Here is a 21001-nt window from a genome sequence, read left to right as displayed (position 1 = left end):
CTATAACGCAAAAAAATATCATCACATTTCACCTCTTTTATTTAAAAGCACACTGGCTACCAGTTGAATATAGAATCAGCTACAAAATCCTACTTCTAACCTTTAAAATCCATTCGAGTAACCAGCCAGAGTTCATTGATAGACTTCTAATCCCTTATAGTCCATCTAAATAACTCCGTTCCATGTCACAGAATCTCCTTACCATACCATCTTTAAAGTTAATCAACACGTTGAGATCTAATAATTTCGCTGTCACTGCACCTTCCTTCTGGAACACACTACCCAATCACTTACGCGTAGAGTCCGCACTAAACCAATTTAAATCCAAGCTAAAAACTTTCTTGTTCCAGGATGCGTTTGGACAATAACTATCCTTTTAAGGACTAAAACAATGCTTCTCTGTTTTTCTCCCTACCTATTGTTTTCTTCCTTCTCTGTGTTCTTTTCTCCAACGATTGTAGTTCTTGCCCATTTTCCCATTTGTTTGAAGTAAGTCTGTATGTCATGCCATTTGTTGTACTAATAAATCCTGGCATTGTTTAGCATTAATGGCTTCCAATTCCGGAAAAAATACTATTCAAATTCTACTGTCTACTATTTAAAACCATAAACGGCGACAGCCCAACCTACCTGAACAACCGCCTCATCCAAACTACATCAACTAGACATAGGAAAGCCCACACTCCATTCACGCACCCTCCAATCAAAAAAATCAAACAGATGGCCTCCTAGCCACACAAGCAACAAAACTCAACAACCAAATCTCCAATCTACTAATTATGACCCCAGACTACAAAACATTCAGAAAAGAAATAAAGACTCTACTTTTCAAGAAATTCCTGCAAACGACTTAATACCACTTGCTCCTTCCCACTTCCCAATACCTTCCTGATTCCCCAAAGCAACCTCATCTACTCTTTATCTCCTCTAGAAATTACCAGATATCTTCTTGCAGTACATTTTTTGTAATTCTTTTGTAATCCACCTTGAACCGCAAGGCAATGGCGGAACAGAAATCTCTAATGTAATGTAATTACTAATTTTTAATCTGATTTTATGGTATTTTCATTGTACACCACCTAGAAGTTTGATTAAGCAGTATAAGAAATTTAAAATAAACTTGAAACTTGAATCTCTGGCAGCGTGTTCCAGAGTTTAAGTATTCTTTGAGTGAAAAAAAAAAAAATTCTCCTATAACTTCATTGAGTACTTCACTTTGCATTTGTCTACATTACATTTTTTCTCTGCCATTTGGATGCCCCGTCTTCCAATTTCCTAAGGTCTGGTGGATTTCAGCTTGGCTGTATCTTGGTTTTATCCAACTCTGTTACCATCTTTTCTTATCCTCCTATCTTCCTCTTTCCTTTCTTCCTCTGGCCTTTCATTTAAGACTTCCTAGCGATCCTGAACCTGCCCAGAGTTTTCTTAAATTCAGATACAGTTTTTGTCTTCACCACCTCCATTGGGAGGCCTCTCCATGAATGTACCACCCTTTCCACAAGGAAGCATTTCCTCAGGCTACTTCTGAGTCTATCCCCTTTCTCCTTCATCCTATGCTCCCTCGTTCCAGAGCTTCCTTTCAGCTGAAAGAGACTGGCTTCCAGTGCATTTATTCCAGGCAGGTATTTAAACATCTCTAAATTAAATATTTCAGTTCTATGCAGGGTGGCAGGGTAGCAACCATAGGTCAATATAGTAAAAACCTGGTGCTTCTCTGCATCCCTAAAATGCAAACTTAAGACTGAATTTTGTGGAACAAAAGACCTGAGGTGTTTTTCCCCTCACAGAATGGTTCTTTCAGATCTACTCATTTAAATGAAAAAGTGAGACATAGCAGCACTTAATTGAAGAGAATAATTAAGAGCCTAGCACTTTATTTTAGGCACAGTCTTTGTAAAGAATTTCTAATAACTTATTCCTTTCTCCATGCGTCTTATACCAAAGCAATTTGAAAGTCACGACAGTAAAGGTCTTACAAAGCTGTCATCAGTTAACACTGCATTTTTCTTCCGAAAGATAATTAAAAATTCTGTATGGCACTTTGTGGGGAAAAAAAAAATATCTTGGCAGGAGGTTATTCATTTTGAATTCTGCGCCTGCGATTTTTTTTTTCTCGTTCTTTTATTGTTATCAGAGCTCAGCTTTTCCTGCGGAGTAATTTATCCTCATTTACCTGCAAGAGAATTTAGCATGGGCTGTCAGTGACAGATGATAACATGAATCTTCACGCATCCTCCTACCTTAATGACCTGGAGAGAGAGAGAAAGAAAGAAAAAAAAAAAAAATCGCTCTTCTAAACTAAAAGGTCATTTGAGGAAAAAACAAACCCCAATGACATTTTAATGGGTATCAGATCACATTCCTGCCTGGTTCCTCGTTTGCTCTTGTCCAGCAACCCATAGCTAAGATGCGAGGAAGTTTGCACGGGAGACTTGAAAAGTAAACACAGAGGCGCATAGATCAATGAGAACACGGCACACGACTTTCAAACCTTGCCAACGCATTTGCAAAAAGCTCCATCACATCGGCCTTGGAGCAATGGAATCATCTTTCCTCAGGGTTATACCGAAAAGAAGAACTGAGAGGAAAAAAAAAACTAGGAATTACCCGAGATCTATAGCACGGCACCGACAAGAGCATTTAGGTACTGGTACCACTGCTAACCATTCTCATGGCTGCTTGCTTGAAAAATGGTGGCATCTGAATTAGAGAATGACACGGTGACAAAATTCATCACCGTTCCCGTCCCCGCGGATAACCGCGGGAAACCATCTTCATGTCATTCTTTAAGGAGAGAGGGAAGAATCAGAGTATGAATGGCCACAACCACTGACCCTCAAGCTTTGCTTTGAAGAATGCTGATGTAGAAGGACCGAGGTTGAAATAGACATTAGAAAATGACATGGGATTATTTCCCGCGGTTATCCGCGGGGATGGGAACGGTGATGAATTTTGTCACCGTGTCATTCTCTATTCTGAATCAACCTTTTTTTTTTTTGTTGATTGCATGTTGATGCCCAATGGCTGGAAATAAACCGGAATCTCGATGACATTTCACGTTCACGAGATCGTGAAAAGTCTGAAGGGAGAAGAGAGCAGAACAGCAGTATTTTTTAAAAAAATCTACCATTTCTTCCTCGCTATTAATGCTGCATGAGATTCTCGAAAGCAGAGCCGTATAACTAAAGAAAGTAAAAAAAAAAAAAGTGAAAGAGTTAATTGCTATCACACCTCCTTAGCCTTTAGGGAAGGCAGAGCCGGGGAGCTGAGCATGCAGGGAAAGCGGTGGAATAAGATAAAAGGCGGACTTGTCAATGCACGGACCTCAGATTTTGAAGAACGTGCGGTTTTAGATCCGCGAGGTCCGTAAGGTCCGTGTTTTACCCCCTTCCCCACTAGGTACACTGAGAGATCTTAATGCAAGCAGTTGACGTTTGCAGCTTTCTTGCTATTAGCTTTAGTAAAATGTTGCTCTGCAACCTTTCCATGTCTTCATTTGTGCTATATGAAACTGTAGGGGACAGACACATACATGTCCGTTGACTTAATAATGCAAAAGTGACATTTCAGGTGAATCGTCTAAATCGTTCACTTTGCTGTGATTCTAGTGCAAACTCTTCTGCCTTTGTTGGGTCCTTTGACCCACTGTCCTTAGATGCAATTAAAGAAGGGCTTCGCTTCCCCCCACAAGAGTTTGATCACATTTTGCCACTATTCCTCCTCCCAGAACTGACCCCCCCCCCCCCCCCCCCCACACACACACACACACTCTCAGCTCTCCAGATTATACGATTCATTCATTTGCTAGGAGCTTTTTTGTTGGTGGAAAGAAGGGACATGAGGAAAAAAAAAAAGTTTCATTAGCACTTTATACACACGACAGCCAGTTTTCCCAAAGTTGTCCTTACCTCTCTTGTGAAGGATGTTTCTGCTGCCAGAGGCAGGAGAGGACAGGGGTCTTCTCAGATGCAGCTCTGGCGCTCACATTTTTTTCCCATGAAACGCTCATTAGCTGCTGGCAGCTTGTAAGGAGCTTTTTCCCAGGAAGATGACTTTACAGGGTGCTGAGATTAAAGATCCTCCCCCTCTTGTTCTCTCTCTCTCTCTTTCACTCTTCTCTCCCCACCTCCCTCTACTTTACCTTATTATCTCTCTCTCACTGGCACACATAAACCAACAGGAACTTGCACAGGTAAGTAAGCCTGTCCAATGAGCACACCGTACTGGAGAGAGATAGGGAAGGTGAACTGATTTAACTCTTTCTGTTCTACTCATAGAGGAGCCAAAGAGAGATGAATTAATGAATGTATTAATGTAAATTGTTTTCATATCATGCTTTTCCATTCTTCCAAAATCTCCCAAGCCTCCAAAAGCTCTGTAAAAGTGTGATACAATAAAACAAACAACAGCCTCAGCACCCTGAGGTTGCGGGTTCAAACCCACGCTGCTCATTGTGACCCTGGGCAAGTCACTTAATCCCCCCATTGCCCCAGGTACAGACTGTGAGCTCACCAGGACAGACAGGGAAAAATGCTTGAGTACCTGAATAAATTCATGTAAACCGTTCTGAGCTCCCTTAGGAGAACGGTATAGAAAATTGAATAGTGTGAAAAGTTTCAGGCTCTGATACTCAGAGCTGGTATTGTGACATCATAATGCCTCATTCCACCAATCCCTAAGAGCCAACCTCATCAGTGATGTCACAATGGCTTGACTGTCTTATACTTGGCTCACTTTTACTACATTTTGATTTCTAGAGTGGCGCAGTGTTTAAATCTACAGCCTCAACACCCTGAGGTTGTGGGTTCAAACCCAGGCTGCTCCTTGTGACCCTGAGCAAGTCACTTAATCCCCCCATATTGCCCCAGGTACATTAGATAGATTGTGAGCGCACTGGGACAGACAGGGAAAAATGCTTGAGTACCTGAATAAATTCATGTAAACCATTCTGAGTTCCCTTGGGAGAATGGTATAGAACAGGGGTAGGCAATTCCAGTCCTTGAGAGCCAGAGCCAGGTCAGGTTTTCAGGATATCCACAATAAATATGCATGAGATGGATTTGCATCTCAAGGAGGCAGTGCATGCAAATCCATCTCATACATATTCATTGTGGATATCCTGAAAACCTGACCTGGCTCCGGCTCTCGAGGACCGGATTTGCCTACCACTGATATAGAAAATTGAATAAATAAATTTAATTAATTAATTAAATGTAAACTCATTCTGTAGAGCAGGGGTAGGGAACTCCGGTCTTCGAGAGCCGTATTCCAGTCGGGTTTTCAGGATTTCCCTAATCAATATGCATGAGATCTATTTGCATGCACTGCTTTCAATGCATATTCTACCCCTGCTGTAGAGGGAAAGGGAAGCTTTATCTGTAACTGATTAGAATAATGTACTGTAATATAAGGACTATATTGTACATACTCAAAGGCTCTTAAGCTTACACTAGAGGTAATTTGCCAGATCTTTCTGTATGTCCTTCTGCTCTGATAACAGTTTGTCCCTAGAGTTTTCACACGTACAATGGAACATAATTAATATTTGCTGTAACATATTATAATGATTTTGTGCTGATTTTTTTTTTTAATTTAATTGTCTATTTTAGGACCAGCACATTTTTTTGGCCCTCTACCATAGTTTTCAACAGTAACCATAAAAACAATATGTCTCATGGCACTTGGCTTTTGAAAATATACACAAGGGGCTGCTGAAAAATTCTCAGCCCAACCAAGAAGAGAATGATGTGGAGTCATGAAACTTACATGTTATTCCACACTTCTCTTGACACTTTTCAATTCGTTTTCTACAATGACACCCAGATCTTTTTCTTGGGAACTGACCCCCAAGGTGGACCCTAGCATCTGATTTGGGTTATTTTTCCCAATGTGCATCAACTTTGCATTTGTCCACATTAAATTTCATCTGCCATTTGGATGCCCAGTCTTCTAATTTCCAAAGGTCTTCCTGCAATTTTTCACAGTCAACACACGTTTTAACAACTTTGAACAGTTTAGTGTCATCTGCAGATTTAATCACCTCATTCGTCATTCCAATTTCCAGATCATTTATAAATAAGTTAAGTAGCACAGATCCCAGAATAGATCCCTGTGGCACTCCACTATTTACCTTCCTCCATTGAGAAAAATAGTCATTTAACTCTACCTTCTGTTTTCTGTCTGATAACCAATTCCTAATCCACAATTGAACATTGCCTCCTAGCCCATGACTCTTTAATTTTCTCAGGAGCCTCTCATGAGGAACTTTGTCAAAAGCTTTCTGAAAATACATTACATCTGAAGATACACTACATCAACCAGAACACCTTTATCCACGTTTATTCACACCTAGAGAATGACACGGTGGCGGTTTACCCGCGGCCACCGCATTTTAGCCGCGGGTCACCCGCCGAAAACGGGGAAGAAAACTAGCAGTCGCTGCGGCGACGGGGACAAGGCCATTCACCGCCTGCGGGGCGGTGAATGGTCTTGTCCCCCGCAGTGAGGCATGAAGGATCGCGCGGTCCCCGCAGCTCACACCCGCCCGCCCAATCGATTCCAGTGTCCAGCCAGCTCTCTCCCCTCTCCTCACCCCAGTCCGCAGATCCTCCTCCTCGGCGACCCACACGCTACCAGAGAGCCGCGCACACCCGCCGCTGCTCAGCCTCGATCTTCTGCTCTGACACAACCGGAAACAGGATGTTGCAGCAGAGCAGAAGATCGAACACTGAGCAGCCGCGCGTGTGCGGCTCCCTGGGAAAGCGCGCAGGTTGCCGAAAAAGAAAACCCACAAACCAAGGTGAGGAGAAGGGAGAGAGCCGGCCAAACACCAGGATCGACCGGGCAGGCAGGTAGTGGCCGCGGGGACCGTGCGATCGCTAGTGTTCCCGGCTCAAATTGGAAGGAGGGAGTGAAAGGAAAAAGGCTTATATGGATGCAGCGGGGACGGTGACGGGGCGGTGAATGGGATGGCAGTGGCGGTGACGGGGCGGTGAAAGGGATGGCGGTGACGGTGACGGGGCGGTGAAGGGATCGGCGGTGACGGGGCGGTGCAGAGGATGGTGGGGCGGTGACGGGGACAGATTTTTTCCCCGTGTCATTCTCTATTCACACCATCAAAGAAGTCAAGCAAATTGGTGTGGCAAGACCTCCCTTGGCAGAACCCATGCTGACTCTTTCCCACTAAATCATGTTTGGCTATGTGTTCCACAATTTTATTTTTTTAATAATGGTTTTCACTATTTTGCCTTGCACCAAAGTCAGGCTTACCAGTCTGTAATTTCCTGGATCTCCCCTGAAACCCTTTTTAAAAATCAGCATAACATTGGCCACCCACCAACCTTCAGGTACTACAGATTATTTTAGCAACAAATTCCAGATCACTAACAGAAGCTCAGCAATTTCATGTTTGAGTTCTTTCAGTACCCTGGAATTTATACCATCAGTCCAGGTGATTTATTACTCTTTAACTTAGGCAGTTGATTTGTACAATCTTTCCCACAATTGATCTCTAGAGCCGCTATTCACTAGTTTTAACCTGCCAGTTCTACTCAATTTGTACCATTTTTAATCACTGTAAACCGCATAGAACTTTACGGTACTGCGATTGGCTTAGTATGTCTTCCAGATTTACTGCGATTTCTTTCAGTTCCTCCATATCATCACCCTTGTAAACCATTTCCGGTTCAGGTAGAACTCTTAAATCATCTTTCGTAAAGACCAAAGCAAATTATTCATTCAGTCTCTCTGTTATGGCTTTATTCTCCCTGAGCACTCCTTTTGCTCCATGATCATTCAACAGACCCACAGATTCCTTCAAAGCTTTTCTGCTTCTGATGTACCTAAAAAAATTGTTACTATGAGTTTTTACCTCTGTAGCAAGTTTCTCTTCGTATTCAGTTTTAGCTTTGCTCTGCTTCTAACTTGCCAGTGCTTATGCCTTTTCATATTTTATTCATTTGGATTCTTTAAAGGATGTTTTTTTTTCTTGGCACTAGTAGCCTCTTTTACTTTACTTTTTAGCCATGCCGGCTTTTGCTTCCTCTTCTTTCCACCTTTGCTAATAGGTGGAATATATCTGGTCTGGGCTTCCACAATTTTAATTTTAAATAACATCCATGCCTGTTTTACAGTCCTAACCTTTGCCACTGATCCTTTTAGCTTCCTTTTAACCATTTTCCTCATTTTATCGTAGTTGCCCTTTTGAAAATTAAGTGCCGTTACAGTCCTAATTGGGCCAAGGCACTGTGGACCTTTGTTTCCAGCTGTCTAGGGAAGTTTCCTTATTTTATTCTCCATTCATTGCAATGGTAATCCTCTGTCTGAGAGGTACAGGCCATGGTTCTTTCCAGAACCTGCTAGAAGTGATCCTTGAGCCTGGTCAATAGGTGTCACTGTTGTATAATGGCAGAGACTCCTTTCTTCCCACCTACTTTTGGACAGTTCAAAGAGCAAGATTCAGGTTGAGTAATCAAAGTCAAATCACTTGCATGGCAGTGCACAGCATGGCCAATAGGCCACTGTTTGGCCTGCTACATTATTTTTTAAAGATCTGCCTTATATTCATGCCAGTAATGAGCATATATAAATTATTTATTTATTTGGCTTTTGCTCACACCTTTATCAGGAGTAGTTTAAGGTGAGTTACATTCAGGTACACTAGATATTTCCCTGCCCCTGGAAGGATCACAATGTAATTTGGTACATGGCTAACTTGTACACTTATTGCGACCTTAGAATTACATGGTTCTAACTGTACCGAAAGTTGGCTCGCAGTTAGAACCTTGTAATCCCATGCATAGACTAATTTCTGTACCTAGAACCATGTTGCAATAAATCCTCGTGAGTGTTGTAACATCTACATGTCAGATAGAACTCGGAAGTCATCGGAGTTTAAAATACTGAAAATTGTCACTTAGAACCTTGTAATCCCATGCATAGACTAATTTCTGTACCTAGAACCATGTTGCAATAAATCCTCGTGAGTGTTGTAACATCTACATGTCAGATAGAACTCGGAAGTCATCGAAGTTAAAAATACTGAAAATTGTCACTTATGTTATGCTGCTCAGAATCCCAGATCTGCTTGTGGGCTTGATAGAAGAAATGCTGACTGGGGATGAGGTATCAATCCTCTTAACCCTTTCAAAAAGGAATCAATAAAACTTTATTGCATAATGTCAGTGAGGGATGAAAACATGCTGAATTGGAGAAAAAAAATCAAAGGAGTACAATTTCCCTGGGTGATGTGAAAAAAAGGGGTTCCTCATTATTTCTCTAAGGAACCTCCAAATAAACAAATAGCTCTCTTTGAGAGGGTCAGACAGGTTGATGCAAAAAGTTTGCATAGATGGGAGCAGTAAGTTAGCAGGACATCTACGCTCATTTTTAGGAGTGTTCAATGCAGACAAAGGTTTTTATGCAGAAGCAGAAGGTAGATAAAGGCCATACGATTTGAATTCAGTAATGAGACTGGGTTTTTTGTGTTTTTTTTTTTTTGCAACTCTCAGATGTTATTTTATGTAAAGAAAATTTGGATTTTCCCTGATGTTACAAGAACTACACAGGAAGGGATAAAGTTGTTCCTAGTAATGAGGACAGAAACATTTAGCACATGGAGCAACGTTTCTTTTGACATATCCATACAAATGTTTAATAAAATTTTTAGGTGTTAACTACAACAACTTAGATCATTCCTGGATTTGAAGAAAATGACAACCGGGACAGTTTAATAAGATCTTAATGATAGTCATGATTATGGAAATATGAGGACTGTAAACTGTTAAACCAATTTCTTATTATCTTTATATTCCTCATTTGAGTTGCTCCTCACTCTTAATATTCCTCCTTTGCTTTGATATTGTGGTCTAAGAAAGACTTAATATTTTTTCTCTTCTTTAAAGTTGTTAATTTGTATGAATGTTTTACCTCTGATTTTCTTGTACAAGAGATCTCTTGTGAAATTATATTAAAATTTCAATTAAAAAAAAAAAGACCATATGGCCCATTCAGTCTGCCCATTCATACCATTCCTTCCTCTCTCTTACAAATCCTATGTACTTGTTTTCAGATACAATCTTCGTCTCCCCTCCCCCCTTTCTGTGACGAAGTATTTCCCTCAGGTGACTCCCCTTTCAACTTCATCCTATGCTCCCCCATTCCAGACCTTCTTTTTCAATTTGAGTGACAATCATTCCCTCAGCTAACCCTGCATGAAGCCTTGAGTCAGACACCAGCACACAGCGTATTAAAATCAATGGTAATGAGGCTATTAGCTATTCCACCCTGAAACAGAGAAGCATGCAGAAGACTTTAAAGTAGAGAGTTGCACGGGGACAGAAATTCCACCCATCCCCGCCAGGATCCTCTCCGTCCCCACCCGTCCCCGCAAGGAATTACCTCCATCCCCACCAGTCCCCATAAAAAGCAGCAATTACTTCTGACAGGATCATCAATTCCACAATTTCTTTTGTGTGTGCGCTGCTGTTTTCCTTGTGGAATCTCTTTGGTGGAACCCTTTTTTTGTCTTCTGTTCAGGTAATTAACTTATAAACCCCCTCTTTTACTAAGGCTGACGTGTCCATTATATTATATGGACGAACCCTGCTTCCAAAGCCTTCCATCCCCGTGGTAGTCCCGTTGGCCAGAAGAGGGTCCCCGTGGGAGTCCCGTGGGCCAGAGGGGGGTCCCCGTGGGAGTCCCGTGAGTTAGGAGGGATTCCCATGGGACCCCCACGGGACCCGCAGGATTCCTGCGATCCCCGTTCCCGTGCAGACCTCTAGTTTAAAGCAAGCAGAATGCAGGAACTTGAACGCCAGATCTGAGAAAGTGTAGAAGGGTTAGCTCACACTTCTGCACAGTGGGATCTCTTCATGGAGGTAGTTAGGGGGTGGGCCATTAGGGTGGGCAGACTAGATGGGCCGTGGCCCTTTTCTGCCGTCATGTTCTATGTTTCTATTTGGCATGTGGGATCTCTTCATGGAGGTAGTTAGGGGGTGGGCCATTAGGGTGGGCAGACTAGATGGGCCGTGACCCTTTTCTGCCGTCATGTTCTATGTTTCTATTTGGCATGTGGGATCTCTTCATGGAGGTAGTTAGGGGGTGGGCCATTAGGGTGGGCAGACTAGATGGGCCGTGGCCCTTTTCTGCCGTCATGTTCTATGTTTCTATTTGGCATGTGGGATCTCTTCATGGAGGTAGTTAGGGGGTGGGCCATTAGGGTGGGCAGACTAGATGGGCCGTGGCCCTTTTCTGCCGTCATGTTCTATGTTTCTATTTGGCATGTGGGATCTCTTCATGGAGGTAGTTAGGGGGTGGGCCATTAGGGTGGGCAGACTAGATGGGCCGTGGCCCTTTTCTGCCGTCATTTTCTATGTTTCTATGTTTCTATGTAATGTGGTATAAAGATAGACGTCCTGTCGGCCTGAACATCTCAATGGCCTGGACATCCAGATAGAGGATTTTAAAAAAATATATATTTCTAGATGTATGGTGGTTTGCCTTTTGAAAATGGACATTTACTTACTGCCGACTTTGGACGTCCAGTGCCATAAGTCCAAATTGAACTTAGACGTATGTTTTGAAAATGCTTCTCATGTCAGCTCGGTGTGCTAATCTAATCACCTAACCCCAGGCATCATTTATAGAATCTGGGCCATAATACAATTCTAGCACATGTGCAGGTGTGTGCTAACATGCCTCTCTGCTCAGATTTTTGCTACTCTTTGTGCAGAGCCTTCTGTGATTACTGCAGAAGTTATGTGCTATGATTACTGCAGAAGTTTTGTGCAGGTCCTATTTGCATATAATTTGTTTATTGTAGTGGTGAAATTGCATTAGAAACTGTGCCCTAAGCGACCAGCACAAAGCTCTAACATAAGCTTTCTACATCGACCTCCACATCCCTTAAGGTCCGCAAGGTCTTCAGTCATGCTACTTTCTCCATGCTCCATCTGAGTCCCTGTTGCAGATTATCTGCAAAGTTTATTAGCAGAGTTAATTGGATTGCATTAGCAAATGTTTACGCCCGTCCAAAGCAGTTGAGAAGGCCATCAATTAAAAAATCACAATTAATTAATGGGCAACACGCAGGGTAACCTTCTAGACAGCTAATTATCAGCATTCTTCCTTATTCCTAAATTGTGGCCAAGCAATGGATAGTAAACACTGCTTCCTCCTACTTTCTCTGCTCTCTCCCACCTGTAAATTTACCTTTAGCTAGCCAAAATAAGAAATTTGGGGTTTCAGAGCTGCAGAATATTATTTTTAGTTTAGGGGTTGCGATACAATGCTACATTATCTCATATTTAAGTCAGGATTACATTACATTACATTAGTGATTTCTATTCCGCCAATACCTTGCGGTTCAAGGCGGATTACAAATGAAGTTATCTGGCCATTTCCAAAGGAATTGAAGAGTAGAGAGATTTGCTACAGAGAATTGGGATGAGTCTTGCAGAGTTAGTTTGTCTTCAAGGATGTCTTGAATAGGATGGTTTTTATTTCTTTTCTAAACAATTTGTAGTCTGTAGTCGTTATCAGTAAATTGGAGAGTTGGTAGTCTAGTTTTGCTGCTTGAGTGGCTAGAAGGCCGTCGTAAGTTTTTTTCGTTTGACGTCTTTTATTGGGGGATGAGTGAACGGTCTATGCGTTCTCTTGTGTCTGGTTGAGGTAGTTTGGATTAGGCAGTTGTTTAGGTAGGCTGGGCTGTCTCCGTTTATGGTTTAAATAGTAGGCAGTAGAATTTGAATTGTATTCTTGCTTGTATTGGGAGCCAGTGAGAATCTAGGTACGTCGCTGTGATGTGGTCGTGTTTCCTCAATGAATAGATAAGTCTTAGCACTGTGTTTTGAACAGTTTGTAGTTGTTTTATCATGGTTGTGGGGCAGGGGAGATAGAGTATGTTGCAGTAGTCTAGAAGACCTAGGACTAGGGGCTGGACCAAGAGCTGGAATTGTGTTCTGTCGAAGAATTTTCGAACTTGTCTTAAGTTTCTCATGACCCCAAATGATTTTTGTATTGTTTTGTTGAATTGTGGTTGCATGGTACAGCATCTGTCAATTGTCATACCTAGAAGTTTTAGAGTGGGTTGTATAGGGTATGTGATTGAGTTTATTACAAGGTTTGTTGTAGTTGGGGATTTATTATTTTCGAGGAGAATGAATTTTGTCTTGTCTGGGTTCAGTTTCAGTTTGTGATTATTCATCCATGTTGCAACTGTTTCAAGTGTTTTGTGTAGCGTGTCTGTCACGGAGGACGTTGGTTGGTCAAAAGGAAGGAGAATGGTGATGTCATCAGCATAGCTATAGGAGGTTAAGCCTAATTTGTCCAGGCAGGTGCCGAGGGATGCAATGTAGAGATTGAAGAGGGTTGGGGATAGTGGAGATCCTTGGGGTATGCCGCAGGGGTTGGACCATGGTTCTGATTTTTCTTTGTTCAACTTGACTCTGTAGGTTCTGGTTTGTAGGAAGCCTTGAAACCATGTGTGAACCTTATATGTGATCCCTATTGTTTCTAGTATTTGTAGTAGGATGTTGTGGTCCACCAGGTCAAATGCTGCGGTGAGGTCCAGCTGTATAATCAGCATTTTTCTATCTGTGCTGAGGTGTTGTCTAGCTATGTCCAGGAGGGAACCTAGTAGTGTCTCTGTGCTGTAGTTGGTTCTGAAACCCGATTGTGTGGGATGGAGTATGTTGTGGTCTTCTAGGTAAGTGGTGAGGAGTTTAGCTACCAGGCCTTCCATTAGTTTGACATAGAGTGGTATTGAGGCTATGGGTCTGTAGTTGGATGGTTGGTCTGTTGCTCCTTTAGGGTCTTTTAGGATCGGGGTGACAATGATTTCGCTGAGGTCTTGCGGGAAAAGGCCGTCTGTGAGCATGGTTTGTATCCATTGTAAGAGGAGAGCGTGGAATTTGGTACTGGAGGATTTTAATAGGTATGGAGGGCAGTGGTTGAGATCGCAGGTTGCGTGGCTGTATTTTTTGTAGAGTTTGTTAAGGTCAGGCCATTGTATTGTGGGGAAGTGGGACCAGGTTCTGTCTGCCGCTGTCAAATCTATTTCTGTGGGGGGCATTGTGATATCTTCTAGGTGGGTTGGGCTTCCGGAGAGGGTGGACCTAGCTGCTATGATTTTTGTTTTTAAAGTATTCGGCTAAAAGTGTAGCTGAGGGGGGAGGGGTTCCGTTATTGGCCAGATAGGGTTTGGTATCTGAGAGTTGTTTTAGTATTAGGAATAGTTTTTTTGTGTCTTGGGTTTCTTTGCCCCCAATTTACTTAATACAGATCGCGCCGCATTGTGGGGGGTTTGGGGGGTTGTAACCCCCCACATTTTACTGAAAGCTTCACTTTTTCCCTGTTTTTAGGGAAAAAGTTAAGTTTCCAGTAAAATGTGAGGGGTTACAACCCCTCAAACCCCCCACAACGCCGCCGCGATCTGTATTAAGTAAAGTGGGGGGGCTCCCCAACAAAACCCCCCGTCGGAGCCCCTAAAAACAGTAATTTTTTCGGCGCGTGCCTCCATCTTGCGCTCAGTTGTCGGCGCGCGCCTTTGTCTTCCGCGATTATGTCTATGAACCGCTCATGGGCACAGCCTGTAGATGCTCCTTTCTTTGTGCCCTGGTCCTTCTGGATCCAACTCCTAGGGTTATTTTTTTGAATCTCCCTCTTCCCATCCAGAATCAATAGCAACCTTTTCCTCTTCTTCTCAGAAGCCTCTTCTTGCCCCTGATTCCAATTTTTATTATTTATACCAATTTCAATTTTATAACTCAAGCAATAAACACCAGATTTGGCAAAGCACATTTTAGAAACAAATGAGCATATAAAGAATATCCAAACTACAGCAAATGAAAATGTTATGCACTGTTAATTTTTATTAGAACTGTAAACCACCATGATTGATTTTTATTAGAACAGATGCCAATCAATTTACCAAAATAAATGAAAAACAAAACAAAAAATATATACTTAAGTGGCACTTGGTATATAACCAATGTTCTAGTTTATTTGATATACCACAAAATCTTAAAATAAAATCTAAGCAGTTTACATTAAAAGTATATTTTCAAATTGTTATAAAATTAACACTCTCCCTTTTTACTAGAGGTTTCTACCGCGGCCTGGAGCACTGTATGCTCCGAGACATAGAATTCCTAGGAGTGTCAGAGCAGTGTCGGAGCATTTAGCTTTCCTGGCTATGGTAGAAACCTCTACTGTGGCTTAGTAAAATGGGGAGGGGGTATATTAGGGAAGGCAAAGACAAAAGCATAATGATCTCAATGGACAATGCAATCAACAAGCTGAAAGGAACAATAATAACTTTATTTTTGTATACCGCCATACCCAGATGAGTTCTAGGCGGTTCACATTAATTAAACAGAGTTACAAGTGGTTCCGTACAAGATTGATCAGAGTTACGAAGTAAGGGGGAGAGGGGGGAGTAAGGGGGGGTTCATTAGGGGAGAGGTGGAGGTTCATGAAGGGGTATTAAGGGTCTTGGCTTGGAATAGGTGGGTTTTGACTAATTTTCTAAAGTCAAGGTAGTTGGGGGCCTTGAGGACCATTTGGGCTAGCCATGGGTTTAGTTTGGTGGCCCGGGAGGCGAAGGTTTTGTCAAGGAATTTTTTTGAGTGGCATAGTTTTAGGGAGGGGAAAGCGAAGAGTTGAATTCTGTGGGAGTTCTTAGTGTTGTGGTTTAGGGTGAAGTGAGGGGAGATGTAGCTTGGGGATAAACCAAATATTGTTTTGTAACAAAAACAGGCAAATTTGAATATGATTCTGGAGCCAGTGGAGTTTGTGGTAGAAAGGAGTGATGTTTGTGATCCCATTTTTTCAGGCCAGGCGAACAGCAGTGTTCTGGATTATCCTTAGTCTCCTGATGGTTTTCTTTGTGGCGCTCAAGTAAATGATGTTGCAGTAGTCCAGTATGCTGAGGATGGAGGATTGTACTAGTAGGCGGAATGAAGTGTCGTCAAAGTATTTTTTTATGGTACGGAGTTTCCATAGCATCGAGATACATTTCCTGACTGTGATATCAGTGTGTTTCTCAAGGGATAGGTGTTTGTCCAGTGTGACTCCTAGTATTTTTAAGGTTTGTTCAAGGGGGAAAATGGCAAAGACATAGATGTGTGGTGATGTGGTGGCTTTAGCCAGCCATAAGCAGGAAACTGCCTTTGGGCTCAGCATACCATTCAGTTTCCCCTGTACCTCACTAGCAAGGAGAATCTTCTCAATTCTGGAAAGTACTGGGGCCAGGATTCTCAAAAAAACACGTTAAAAACCGACGGGGCGCTGTCACAGGCGATCTTGGAGTGAATTCAGAAGCGCGAGTCATTCTCAAAAAAACCACGCGAGTAAATGAGGTCAGCGGACAGTAGCGAGCGTTCATCGCTGATAGTGATCGGCACAGGCGCAGAAAAGAGGCGCGAATATGCGCATTTGCCGGGAAAGCAACGCAATAAGCCCAGCGTGAGCAGTTCGCGTTGAAAAGGAAGGGAGAGGAGGAGAAAAGCAAAGTCGGCTTTTAACAAGCGTGCATAAAACATGCCTTTCTCTCCCCAAAACTACTATAATTCATGTAAATCCTGTAATCTTGTTTTTAATGTAAAATTTTATCATGAACCACAGCCAGAAACATGCGGGTATCATACATACGCACAAGAAGCATGCTTTTACCTCTCCCAAACAAACACCTCTCCCCCTACCCCCACCCCCGAAAGCTATAGTTTATGAGAATCATGTAAGTTTTATTGTTCTCATTAGCCAATGTAAAACACACGTCGCAAGATGCACTTTTAACTGTGCTGGCACTGTACCGGCACCCCTGGACCAGTCGCTGATTTTTGTCGCCAAAAGCCGACGTCACTCTTAGAAAATGGCTCCGCGATTTTCAATAATCCACCGGAGTGTCCGTTTCCATGTTGAAGAGCCCATTTTGCATGTTGTTGTCGGAGACTGCTAGAAAGCTCGCTCTAAACAGAGATAATCCGTTTTGATAATCTGCCGCTGAAATGCGTGCAGGCTAACCCGTCGGAAAACAGTTTAGCAACGGTGTAAAAGTTTTGAGAATCTGGAGTAGCAACATTCTAGAGCTGAGCTTGTGATGTCATAATGTCTCATTCCATCAGTACCTAAGAGCCAGACTCATCAGTGATGTCACAATGGCTTGATTGTCCTATACTTGATTCACAAAAGAACATAAGAATTGCCATGCTGGGACAGACCGAAGGTCCATGAAGCCCAGTATCCTGTTTCCAGCAGTGGCCAACCCAGGTCCCAAGCACCTGGCAGAAATCCAAAGAGTAGCTGAGATTGTGATGTCATAATGCCTCATTCCACCAATGCCTAAGAGCCAACCTTTACCAGTGATGTCACAATGGCTTGATTGTCCTATACTCAGCTCACATAAGAACATAAGAATTGTCATAATGGGACAGACCAAAGGTCCATCAAGCTCAGTATCCTGTTCTAACAGTGGCCAACCCAGGTCCCAAGTACCTAGCTAGATCCCAAGTAGTAAAACAGATTTTATTCTGCTTATCCTAGGACTAAGTGGTGGATTTCCCCAAGTCATCTCAATAATGGCCCTTAGACTTATCTTTCAGGAAATTATCCAAACATTTTTAAACCCCACTAAGCTAATTGATTTCATCACATTCTCTGGCAACGAATTACAGAGTTTAATTAATCATTGTGTGAAGAAATATGTCCCCTTTGTGAGTTGGCTCAGGTAGGCGTGCGTAGGTACCTTGGTAAAGGTGTTGGTAGGCACCATGCGAATTCTGCAAGCAAATTTAATGTTTTTGTGTTTTAATCAGCTTTTACTGGTGTTTTCAATTATCACGGCATTAAGCCGATTAAGAAAAAAAATAAGCTTTGCAAGCAAATCGGCTAGGTGTCGCTAGGCATTGTTTTTAGAATCAGGGCCATTGATCCTTGCAATGGAGAATCCCTTCCCTCATTCCAAAATCCTCACCAGAGTCTGGAGAAGATCTGGAATCAAATAAGTCTGTTGTCTAAGAAATGTACCCAGGTGCGAGCTAAATCACAAAGAATAAAACAAGGCTCCTGCGGTTCTCGGCTTCAAAAATTCTCACTGAAACCTATTTTCCTTCTCAAAAAATAATCTTTTTTTTTTTTTTTTTATAACACTTTTTCTCACCTGCTGTGCATCTTAAATAAATGAGAAACTGAATTTAAGGTGTCATTGAGAGATGGCTCAGTGAACCTCCTCCTGGCTTTGGCATGGACTGTTTAGCTATAATGTGATTACAAAATCTAGAAACCTGAAACTCCAGGGAAGCAGCCTGTGCAGATAAATACAATTTAACACACTGCATGGAATTAGCAGAAATGCTGCCTCCACAGAACCATGGAATATTACTGCATGGTGTAGCAGTGCATTAGAAATGTATTTAAATTCAATGACTTGGACGCTGATATTCTCCCTCCTCAGTTCTTCTCCACGCTGAACTCAAGAAAATGGGGAGGGGGGGGGGGGTCTCAAATAGGCTGTTTTTCCAGCACTTCTTTAGTCCTTTGGAAAACAACAGAAAATCTTGGCCCAAAGCTGTTAACCTATAACAGGGGTAGGGAACTCTGGTCCTCGAGAGCCCTATTCCAATCGGGTTTTCAGGATTTCCCCAACAGAACTCATTAATGACATTTAGGAAAATGGTAAAGACCCTCCTCTTCAACTAAAGGTCACCCTCAGTCTACACCCCTCCCCCTTAAGCCCCACCTCTACTCTTCTTTCTCCTTTCTATCTTCTCCCTAAATATCTGTATAGTCCTCGCTCAGCCTGTACTTAAATAACTTGTATTTAAACTCAAATAACTTGCATTTAAACTAAACTACTTATATTTAAACTACTGCTCTTAATTTGCTGTATAGTCCCTGTATTTAAACTACCGCACAGTCTTGTATGTCCAAACATTTAAATCTACTGTATAATCTTGTATGTCCAATTACACTCCATTGTGAATGTTTACTTGTAGACCGTTCTGAGCTACTGGGAGGACGGGATAAAAATCTAAATAAATAAATAAATGCACTGCTTTTAATGCATATTCATTGGGGAAATCCTGAAAACCTGACTGGAATACGGCTCTTGAGGACCGGAGTTCCCTACCCCTAATCTATAAAGTACATGTTGATAAACGAAACCAAAAGACTCTGTGGAGAGGTGATGTTCTTGATGCAGGCTTTATTAATATCTCAGCTTAATAATCCACATTAAAAAAGTATCAAAGACCCAATCCACCAGGAACTTTGGACCCATCATGGTCCGTGTTTTGACAATGCTGTCTTCTTCAGGGGTCCAAGTAGGTCATATAGTCCAGGTCCGGTAAAAGCTCTACATGAGTGAGAAGTCCTCAGCAGCGAAAGAGATAAACATATTCTTTCTTTGACAGGCAGATTGTTGATGTCTTGCCTTGCTGGTCCTGGGCTCATTTCAACAGGATGTTGGTTGGTTTGTTTGTTGCATTTTGGCACATCATTTTCTCTGTGGAATTAGTCAGCCATGAGACAACTGTTTGACTTGAGATGATGTGTTCCACTATCCCCCTCTTTTACTAAGGCGTGCTATGCTTTTTAGCGCATGACAAATATTAGCGCGTGCTAATCACGCACTAAATGTGAACGCGTGCATGTTAGCCTATGGACGTGTTAGCGGATAGCGCATGCGTTGATTTAACGTGCACTAAACCTGCGCTAAAACGCATAGCGCACCTTTAGTAAAAGAGGGCCTATGACTATATTATATCAGACAGATTAATCACATGAATAGGATGCTTAAAAGTCAGTCCTATCTTTATGTGGTAACTCAGTGGTTCTTAAACCTGTCCTGGGGGTCCCCCAGCCAGTCGGGTTTTCAAGATATCCCTAATGAATATGCATGAGAGAAATTTGCATGCCCACTACCTACGTTATAGACAAATCTCACTCATGCATATTCATTAGGGATATTTTGAAAATCCGACTGGCTGAGGGGTCCCCTGGTCCAGGCTTAAGAACCACTGTGGTAACTCGTTTCCAGGTTTAATGTCGGCAGTGGTCAGCAAAATGCTAAGTGCTGCTGGCTGAATATCAGGCCCCATTGTCACAATCTGGAGGTAATAAAAAAAATGATTTATACTTGTAAATCATCATATATATATATATATATATATATATATATATACTAGTTGTTTAGCCCGTTACATTAACGGGTGCTAGCAGCCCTTTTCCCTTATTTTTACCTCCTCCCTGTCCAGCAACACCTCCCCCCCTTTCCTTGCTCCCCCCATAGAGCAGTAGCCCTTCTCCTTTTATCTCCCCTCCCATTCCCTCCTCCCCCTGTCCAGCAGTAGCTCTTCTCCTTTATGTCCTGCTCCCCCCCCTGTCCAGCAGTAGCCCCGGGAAAAGAGTGAGGATCACAGGACCAAAGCTTTTACTCCAATCCTCTTGATGCCTGACATCCAAGTAGCGGAAATCCACTCTCCCCACCTCCTTGCTCCTGCTGCACTTCCTCTTTGGCTATACACACGCACACACACACTTACATACAGCTCTCCGGCTCCTCACGCCCCTCCTCCACCTTCCGCTTCTTCAGCGGGGGCCAACGTTTTCTTTATTTTCTTTTCGCGTGTTGGACCTAACAGCCCGAGCCTCCAGCAGTCTGACTCTGAAGTTGAAAAAAACTTCGGCCCGTCTCCGTGCTTGGCCGCGGCGGCTGACATCCATCTTGACTTTTTTTTTTTTTTTTTAGTTGAAAGACACGGCGGTGGCTTCTCTCATGATCCCCACCTGCGTCGGAAGTCCGACGCAGGCGGGGATCGTGAGAGTAGCCACCGCCGCGTCTTTCAAAGAACCGTAAGCCACGCATGCACACTTCCTATGTGTCGCTACAGCTCACGGAAAACCGGCGCACACATAGGAAGTGCGCATGCGTGGCTTACCATTTTATTATATTAGATGATATATATATATATATATATATATATATATATATAAAATCGGATGT

General features: G+C 42.5%; 1 protein-coding gene across 1 annotated transcript in view; it reads right to left on the bottom strand.

Moving 5' to 3' along the window:
- The window catches only part of MMEL1 (membrane metalloendopeptidase like 1), a 138458-nt gene extending 134446 nt beyond the window's left edge, over positions 1–4012 (bottom strand). Inside the window, exon 1 of the mRNA XM_033922970.1 lies at positions 3909–4012. Within this exon, the coding sequence (XP_033778861.1) occupies positions 3909–4009 (101 nt within the window). The 5' untranslated portion in view covers positions 4010–4012. The remainder of the gene's footprint in view (positions 1–3908) is intronic.
- Between the last annotated feature and the right edge of the window lie 16989 nt (positions 4013–21001).

This window comes from Geotrypetes seraphini, chromosome 15, assembly GCF_902459505.1.
Source record: "Geotrypetes seraphini chromosome 15, aGeoSer1.1, whole genome shotgun sequence".
Classification (NCBI taxonomy): Eukaryota; Metazoa; Chordata; class Amphibia; order Gymnophiona; family Dermophiidae; genus Geotrypetes; species Geotrypetes seraphini.
Note: the sequence above shows the minus strand (reverse complement) of the source record. Positions and strands in the feature narration are given on the sequence as shown.